The sequence below is a fragment of the Morone saxatilis genome, unplaced genomic scaffold (genome assembly GCF_004916995.1).
Source record: "Morone saxatilis isolate NCDOM2014 unplaced genomic scaffold, NCSU_SB_2.0 Contig5, whole genome shotgun sequence".
NCBI classification, from domain to species: Eukaryota; Metazoa; Chordata; class Actinopteri; family Moronidae; genus Morone; species Morone saxatilis.
The window spans coordinates 16,732,333-16,741,640 of NW_023340095.1; the positions used below are offsets into that span (position 1 = coordinate 16,732,333).

Consider the following 9,308-nt stretch of genomic DNA (forward strand, 5'->3'; position numbering starts at 1 on the left):
CAATAACAGCAGAGAACAGCTGACATAATAAACCCAAACAGTGAACTCAATAACTGTTGTAGTTTGTGTAAAATTAGAGAGTTGGATGTGAATATTGATCCCAGATCAGTTTTTCTGATATTTTTTAGGATCGTCTTCTACATTTCTGTCTGCAATATGTCATATCTTTATTTATTTTTACAGTCAAACAGACTTAATCTGCTTCTTTTTTTACAAATTCAGTGTTTTATTGTCTTTGTTCTATCAGCTCTTTGGTTGTTTTCTAACGCAGGCTGTTGATCAGAGTGAAGCTCTGTGAATGTAACTTGTGTTCAGCTCTTCAAAAGTTTAAATCTTAAAGGACCAGTGTGAAGGATTTAGTGGAATCTAGTGGTGAAGTTTCAGATTGCAACTAACTGAACACTGCTCGCGTCTGTGTTTGGCGGTTAGATGTGTAGGAGAAACTACGGCGGTTGCAAAGCGTGAAACACCCCCTATCTTGAGCCAGTGTCTGTTCTGGACCACTGTAAAAGTGGTAAAAATTGAATCTGACCTGTGGCCCCTTGCTGCGTGTCATCCCCTCTCTCTGCCCCCCTTTCCTGTCTGTCTTCAGCTTTCACTATCCAATAAAGGCAATAAAAGGCCAAAAAAAGAACTTAAAAAAAAGAAAGCCATGCTTTCAAAATACTATATGTGGAAGGGGAGCAATCTGATTATTGACCTGATGAATGTATGCATAGATACAGTAACCAGGTAACTACAGTGCATGTAAACATGTTTTGTGATTTCTTCTGTGCAGGTAAATCCACTGATCGTTCACACAGCTGGCCGCTGTTATTGAGCTTCACTCGGAATAATAGAAGGTGAATCGCTTGCAGACTCTGATCATTGTGTTTTCCCTCTCAGGTGTACGACCGAGTGTCTGGAGAGGAGGTGCTTCCCCTGGACAGACGGTTGCGGAGACTGAGGGCTCACTGCGGCCCAGTGGCTGGCTCCATCTTTGCATTTGTGGCTGTTTTAAACTTCCTCTTCCTGCTGCTTCTGCAGTGGTTGGTGCCAGACCGGGACATGGACATGGCTGTGGACGCCACCGGTCCTCAGAGATTGTGGAGGCAGGAACCAAACAGTAAAGTCACACCCGGGAAGCGGGCAGCAGAACGACATATTTCATCATAGTGACCACTCCACAACTCTGCTGCACTTTTAGCTGCTTACATGGTTTTAAATGTCCTGAGTGACATTTGAAACGTGGCTATTGAATGCTGAATGTGCTTATGGTAACCCCAAACATTGTTTACATTTACTTAACAAAAGGGACCTTGTATGAATACATTTTATCAAAGACTTGAAAGGAGAGTTTTTTATATTTAATGATTAAAATTTATCAGAGGCACTTGTTGGAGCTTTAAAAGACACTTTTTGATTTGTTATACACTGTATAGATTGCACTGAACAGAGGAAGTAAAAGGGCTGGTTTAAATGGCAGTAACCTATTTTCAGTTAGATGCATACGTCATATAGAACAATGATTTTGCTGGTAAAGTTTGTGCAAAGTTGTATATCGGTGCAAATGACCTGATTTTGTTATCACAAATGCCACTCCTTTGTTTACTAGATTTAGATGTTACATATTTATATGAAACCTGTGTTTTCAGATGATCACATGACTCCCAGGCAAGCCACTCTGAAAAATAAAGCATACTTTCTAACGTTTCACCTGTTTTCACATGTCATTTTATTCAGACTGTGTCCAGCGTTTTATCTTCTAGAGACCGCTGTATGATGCAGCACACCTAGAAAGGCATTAGACGACGATTAGTTAGTTTAACAAAAGAGATGACTCTGTGGAATGAAGAGCCCCAGACAAAACACAGAGTAGCTGTGAAACTGGAGGTGATAGCGATTGGATGGCATGGCTTTTCAAGGCTAACAATGGGGATTTGCATGCCGTCGTGATTGGAGGATCAGCGCTGTAACATGCCTGCAAAAAAAGCTTGTTATATGAGTTCAAGTAGAGAGAGCTGAAAAAATATACAACTTTTTGTTATGTATTCAGGAAATGTGTGTCTACATGTGGAGCTAATTCTAGGGTCATAAAAGGAGCTGTGTTTTTGTTTACTGTGTATAATTCAGGATACATTTTGAAGAAAGTAGGTGTGTTTTAGTGTATTTTATTGTAAATAATCACTACATTCAGATCATGTGATGACATATTTAATTCAATTCACATTCACATAGCAACATTTACTGTCCCTTTAGCTGAAAATATGTTGTCTTAACAGAAAACAGTGCACTTTCACACTTAACAGACTTGGCAAGATGAAATACAGTACACTGCTCTTGTATCAACCAAATATCTACAGTGTGAAACTTATCTAAAGCCTGTTTGCATAGACAAGTGCTTTATTCAAGGTGTATCATCAGCACAGACCCATCCTAACAAGCATTGTTATGCACATACTGTAGACTGCATCCATGGACTGGGACAAGGGTGGGCGGGAGGTGGCAATGTGGGGGAGGTGGCCAAGGACCCAGATAAGAGGGGGAGGAAGGCCGACTTCAGGTTTGTGTATCCGACTGGTTGAGCTTGAGTCCTGGATAGTCGTGGAGGAGCCTGCTGCTGTTTCATTTTCGTCATGGCTGCTGTTCAAACTGAGCTTTCACTGTGCTCGCAACCATGGCACAGGCCCCTGTACATCTATGGGGGGTTGGCATGCAACTCACTGATGGCTGGTAAGTTTTTTCTTTGTCTTTTTGGCCCATTTAGCAAATTTTTGTTGTGTTATGTTATGAGTCACACAACTGGAGTACATTTGTTATTTCTTGAGCAAATGGACAAGCTTTCTAGTAAATATGGTTTAGCTTTGCATGCATTTTTGCATTAAGCATCAAACCCCCACATCCTGATGGTTTTTGGGGATTTGAAAGTTACATTTTTGTAATCAGGATTACAGATTGGTTGAGACCTGAAAAGTTTGCAGAAGATCAACAGGACCCTGGGTGTGTGTAGCTCAGTGAGTTTGGTGTTTAGGGTTGGGAAACCAGATCAATATGCATTCAAATGAGGTCATCTTAACATTTCAATGAACAAAGAGCCAGATCAGTTGGCCATGAGTGTATCAGTGTGTTTTCTCACAGCAGAGACTTTCCTGGTCTTATTCTCTGTGTCTCAGACTTCCTGTCAGACAGAACTCCTCTCCATGAAGCCGCCTACCAGGGCAGACTGCTACATCTGAGAAGTCTCCTCGCTCAGGTAGACGAACGTGGGCCTTTTTCTTAAAATAAAATGCACACTGAACACAGCACATACGTGGTCGTCTCTGACAGTATTATTCTCTCTGATCCGATCTTCCCGGCAGGGCTTCCATGTAGACACACCCACCATGGACAGAGTCTCTCCTCTTCATGAAGCTTGCCTTGGTGGCCACTACGCTTGTGCCAAGTTCCTGCTGGACAACGGTGCAAATGTAAGTAAAAATTGTGTAAATAGTTTAAAGAAGGGCTTGTTTTTAGCGTGTTTGTATTACCAGAAGTAGTTATGTAGATATGTGTATCCAATATACTCCATCTGTTTTAAATGGATTTGTGAAGAAAACTTCTTACAGTCTAGAGTATTACTGCACAGTTTTAGCCCTTTGTTGCTCCAGAGGGAGCTGCAGAAAATTGATAAAGACCACAAAGACTACAAGTTTGAGTTGAAGTGAGCTCAGCAGACCCCTGTAGCCCACTCCTCACCTCTGGTTTCTACTAGCAGCTTGAGCCCACATTAGCAGCAACTAGCATAACACACCCGAATCACAGACTGAATCAATGAGGTGCATTGTGGGTAATGATTGTGACAAAGAAGAAGAAAGTGTGGAATAGGAACAGTTCTGCTGCTTTTATTTTGATACATCTTCCCAACTGTCCATGAGTCTGACAATGATAAATAGATGGAGCACTCTTTAAACAGACTCTGGTAGAAAGGGGTCAGGGGTCATCAATGTCTATATAGTGTATCTGTCTACATGCCATATTTCTTAATATGTCTAATGTTGGTCCCTTATAGGTGGAGGCAGTATCAACAGATGGCGCCACACCTCTCTTCAACTCCTGCAGCAGCGGGAGTGCTGCATGTGCCAGGCTCATCTTGCAGCACGGTGCCTCCATCCACACCCCCTACCAGCGGGCATCACCCACCCATGAAGCCGCTAAGAAAGGTGTGTATGTACAGACATTTATGAGTGTAAAGGCGTGTCCACACATGCACAGACTCTCACGCTGTGCTGGTTTCTTCCGTCAGGTCACAGAGAATGTCTGGAGCTGCTGCTGTCATACGGAGCTCATATCGACATGGAGCTGCCAGTGGTTGGGACGCCGCTGTATTCTGCCTGCATGGCCCAGGCTGCAGCCTGCGTAGACCTGCTGCTACACTCAGGTATTGCAGCCTGCAAACTCTGCAGTGTCACAAAAGGTTGTACAACCTATGAAAGAATGGGATATAACACAAATATAAACCCAGACAATCATCAGCCTCCATTTTATAACTACTATGACAATTAAATATTAATGAACATATGGACTTAGAGATCACTAGGATATCTAAAGAAAGCAAGTTTCTCATTACTTGACCATCGCATGTGGATACCCAACACAAATTCATATTTTAATAATTTATTAATCATTTTTGTAGCAAAAAGCAAGAATACCGAGTATTTCCTGGTTCCAGCTTCTCAAATCTGACAATTTTTCAGCAGCAATAGTAGTATAATTGAAAATAATTGAAAAGTTTCACACATTTCTGACATTTTATAGAAAAAACAACGAATCGATTGAGAAAATAACTGTTAGCTGCAGTCCTAGAATAATTAAATACGGCTGATGTTGCTGCTTTTGATTTCTGTGATTTTTTTGCTTCTTCTTCCAATCACTCTCATTTTCCATGAAAAACAGTATTTCACAGTTCAAAGCAGCACATCATTTTTCTGGCACGTCTACATTTGTCAGTCTAATTTGCAGAACTGTCAAATCATTTGAAATTATTCATAGCTCTGCTCAAAGGGCTTGAACACACAGTGAGGACACCTGGATTGGGTCGGGTGTTTATGTTCTGAATCACATAAATTGTCTGTTCTGACGTGTTAACTAGGGTCAATGATGTTTTACCAGTTCAGTTTGTGTGCATTTGTAGGAGCAGATGTCCGACTAGGGTGTGGGCAGGACAGTCCGTTACATGCTGCAGTTCGAGGTGGAGGAGCAAATGTAGTGGATCTTCTGCTGGACTTTGGAGCCGATGGATTTTTTAGAAACGCAGAGGGAAAGACTGCACTGGATCTGTCGTCACCTAACAGTGCAGTGAGAATTACACTGCAGAGAAGAGGTATGTTGTGGACACAAACACCCAAAAGCCACTTTATTTATTCTCTAGAAGGTAAAACAACTCCATGCTCTGTCTCTGCCCCTGCCTGCCCAGGTCCCTGCTCTCTGTCTCAGCTCTGTCGGTTCTGCATTCGCCGAAGTCTGGGAAGGAGTCGTCTCCACAGAGCCTCCAGCCTCTTCCTTCCTCACAGTATCAAAGACTTCCTCCTCTACCAATGAGATGTCTCTGCCTGTGGCTCTTCGTGTGCCACGTATGCTGAGTTGTCCTTCACATTTGTGCCTTGTCACTGACTAACAAGTGAAAAAAAGACATCCACATTTAGACAATAGGACTACGTTTTGTCAGTCATCTGTATTTTCTAATACAGTTGTTTGTAATAATATATTAATGATATAAAAAGCGTGGAAAGTTTCATTCATATTGCAGTGACTATAATGGATCAGGTTTTGTATTTTTATACCACTTTCCATTTTGTGTCCCTGGATTTTACATTATTCTAATATGCTTTTAAAAGGAAACTCCAGATTAAAGTCTGTTGTTGGGGAGGGCCACTGCATATGAGGAAAATGTTGCATAAAGCCTTTTGTGGCTCCTGAGGAAGCTGCATGAAATCTGATAAATTACCTCAAGTAATGTCACTTGAGTCAGTGTTTCATTTAAGTCAAGTGGGGGTATCGTGTATGAAAGAAGTGAGTGTACCAGACCTCTGTGCCCGCTAACGCTACTAGCATAACACATCGAAATCTCTGACTGTCAAGTTGCATCATGGGTAATGTAGGCACCAGGAAGAAGAATCTGGGGAATAAAATCAAAGGACCTCACAAAATTGGTATAAAGTGTAAATCTCTGTATCCATATTTTGTAAAAAAGTATTTTAAAAAGATGGAGGAGATATTGTATTCTTGTTTTTGGTGATGATTCGGTGAGAAAGACTAGCCTAGCCATGTCAGTGAGCGTTGCCATCATGTCGGTATCTGCATTCAGTGAATACAGAGCAGAAATAGACCTGGACCACTCACTCACTTTTTTCAAGTTTTCTAACTGTCTGTGCACAAATTAACATAATCTTTCCGTAGTGTTTTACTTTGGCTTTTCAGAGATAAAGTTATTTTCCAGTTTGTATGAAGTGTACCACCTGAATGTTACTTTGTTTGTTATTAGATCTGTATGCTATAGCTGTTAGCATTAAACATTTATATTGCGATTTATGAACAATAATGGAGATTCATTTGCAGTCATGTGCCCCAATGTGTAGTAGTACATGTGCAGTACTTGCTTGGGGAGTTTTTATTATCTATATCTTCAAAGATAGGTACACTTGCTTGCTACATTCCTATTCCCAAATATCATATATTGTGTTTTTCCTTCTGAAGACCACAAACACACTCATCCTTATAGTTATCCTGCACATATATGTCTGTCTACTGTACTTCCTATGATTAAATCCGTTGACCTGCGGATCATCTCTCCTGCCCTGATCCTTTGACTGAAATCATATCTATATCTGCCGAAACAAACCACTTATTTCCCAAAGGCCCCAGAGTTTATTATACTATAGATCACAAGAGTAATTGATGAGCTGTAAATAGGGAAACTGGAAACAACCTCATCCTGAAATTAACATTTGGTGAATAAACTGTGGCTTACTGGAGATGAGTTGTGTGACGTGTTTTAAATTTGATGGACTTTCAAAGTTAACCTTCTGCAGCGCTGTCAAAGCTGACACACAGGATATGTTATAAAGATTAAAGGACAGGGCAAAGTAAAAAAAAACCAACACACTAAATACATGGGAAAAACAGCGGGAAGAGAAAAGGGTCGGAAGATCAGGGTTGGGTCGAGTTTTATAGCTCAAGGGGAATTAATTACACATATTGAAATACCACCCAGAAAGGTCACCTCTGCAGAGACCGGAAAAATCTTATTTGAGCTGAGTTAACTTGACATTTCTTTACCAAAACAGCAGAGAAAAGCCTTGGCCTTCAGCAGAAGTTCTGAAAAGGGAAATATGTGGTGATTTTGTGTGTATTTGTAGGTGTGTGTGTGTTGATGGATTTCCTGCTGCTCACGTCCAGATCCAGCTGTACCAGTGAGAAAAATAATGGCACAAAATATCGACAGTCTATCATTGATGTCTCCGTCTTTTGAGAGTAAAGAGGCCACATCTCCGATGTTGACATTTTCTGTGAAGCCACAGTTCTCAGGGGGTTTACACTGAGTGTCCAGGTTTCATACAAAGAGAAGTTCCAATGCAGTAAAAGTAATCATCAGTTCAATAATTCATTTCTTTGCTCTGAGCTCTATTCACCTGTGTTGCTCCATGGGAAAAGGTCACATATTAGGGATGAGCGAGTGCACTGTTATCTGTATCTGTTCAACCAACTAAATTATCTATATTCATATCTGTACTTGGAATTGGCGGGCTTAATCTAGTCATGGACGGGGCTTAAAAGACTACAGAACGGAGCTTCAGATTTATTATAAAAGACACACTCGTAGTACATTATCTGTACCGGATACTTGTTTCAACCGAGCACTCACTCAACCCTGTCAGATATTATCTGACAAACTCTCTTCTGTGATACAAATCAATTTGTCTAAAAGTTTTGTACTTTTATTCATTGACACCATTAACAGCTTCACAGTCACAAAACTTTCTCATGGAAACAACGTCCAGACAGTACATATAAAATTGTATAACTGTATATAAACATCCAGATATTGTCAATGTGTAACCATGCTGAAGACGATACAAAACAACAACAAATTTACATTGCAGTTATGTAAATGTCTGTACTCATATCTGTCACATTTAAATGCTATTAACAATATATTAGTCGAGCTTAAACAATTCAGAAAATTAATCATCAATTATCTTCATAATCTTTCATGTCCTTAGCCAAGAAACATGACTAAGAGTTTACAGCCATGCTTGTGTGCACAGTGGTGCTTTGAGCTAAATGCTAAGGTCAGCATGCTAACATGGTCACATTCAGTACATGAACCAGGTGACAATGCTAACACACAGATGCAGGTAGGTGTAATGTTTAATATGTTCACTAACTTAAAACAGCGTGTTAGCTATCTACATTTATTCTACAAATGTCAGAATTTGCTTTTATCTGTTTTATATCACAGTGAATTGAATAATTTAAAGTTTTAGACTGCTGGTGTGAGAAAACCAGGCATTTGAAGATGTCAACTTGGGCTTTTGGGAAATTGCGACTGTATTTCAAACAATTGATTATTCATAAAAATAACCAATAGATTAAACCATAAGCTAAATAATTGTTAGTTGTAGACCTATATATTAAACACACACTGCTGACATGTATACGAAGTAAAGCCAACCAACACACTATTAACTGACACATAAAAAACATCTGTATATACACAATATGTGACATTTGACAGTTATAGTGACTTAACGTTTGACAAACATTCTGATGTTGCCAATAAAACCTTTCTGGAATAAAACAGCAGAAGTTACAATGTTCACTTTATTTTTTAAACCATTAAACAACCAGAGTGTAGGATTTAGCAGTATCTAGTGGTGAAGTTGCAGATTACAACCAACTGAATATTTCTCGCCTCCCAAGTGTGTGAAAGAAACTACACGCAAATCAACGCAATCTAGAGGTGCTATCTGTTTGGTTTGTCCGTTCTGGGCTACTGTAGAAACACAGCGGTTCAACAATGGTACAACTATTCTTATTTCCATGTGTTCATACACTAATGAAAACATACCTCTGAGTATTATACTCCAGTTCTCCTCCTGAATGTTTCACACTGGACCTTTAAACCCTCAAATGTCAGAGGAACCTTTTGCTCTATCACCAACATTTAGCTTTTTTTTTCAAATAAAGGCATCATAAAAACCTCCACCAGCTGATCTTTATCTTTTCATGACAGTTATTCAAATCAGTATTGTTTTTCTTATCATTTGAATCCATAAGTGATCATACTTTCA

At 39.9% G+C, this 9,308-nt stretch overlaps 2 protein-coding genes across 2 annotated transcripts in view; both read left to right on the forward strand.

Moving 5' to 3' along the window:
* The window catches only part of piga (phosphatidylinositol glycan anchor biosynthesis, class A), an 8,199-nt gene extending 6,504 nt beyond the window's left edge, over positions 1 to 1,695 (forward strand). The window contains exon 7 of the mRNA XM_035677258.1: positions 886 to 1,695. Coding sequence (XP_035533151.1) covers positions 886 to 1,155 — 270 coding nt within the window. The 3' untranslated portion in view covers positions 1,156 to 1,695. The remainder of the gene's footprint in view (positions 1 to 885) is intronic.
* Positions 1,696 to 2,581: 886 nt separating this feature from the next.
* asb11 (ankyrin repeat and SOCS box containing 11) lies at positions 2,582 to 5,772 on the forward strand. Its single transcript, XM_035677259.1, has 7 exons — positions 2,582 to 2,712; positions 3,153 to 3,232; positions 3,339 to 3,446; positions 4,028 to 4,178; positions 4,262 to 4,396; positions 5,150 to 5,338; positions 5,432 to 5,772. Exons 1-7 carry the CDS (start codon positions 2,616 to 2,618, stop codon positions 5,554 to 5,556), a joined length of 885 nt encoding a protein of 294 aa, XP_035533152.1. The 5' UTR covers positions 2,582 to 2,615; the 3' UTR covers positions 5,557 to 5,772.
* The last annotated feature ends 3,536 nt before the right edge of the window (positions 5,773 to 9,308 follow it).

Coding starts and splice junctions, on each gene's coding strand:
- asb11 (XM_035677259.1), top strand. CDS start 2,616: ATGGCTGCTGTTCAAACTGAGCTTTCACTGTGCTCGCAACCATGGCAC. Junction 2,713..3,152: donor ATGCAACTCACTGATGGCTG/GTAAGTTTTTTC, acceptor TCTGTGTCTCAG/ACTTCCTGTCAGACAGAACT. Junction 4,397..5,149: donor AGACCTGCTGCTACACTCAG/GTATTGCAGCCT, acceptor GTGCATTTGTAG/GAGCAGATGTCCGACTAGGG.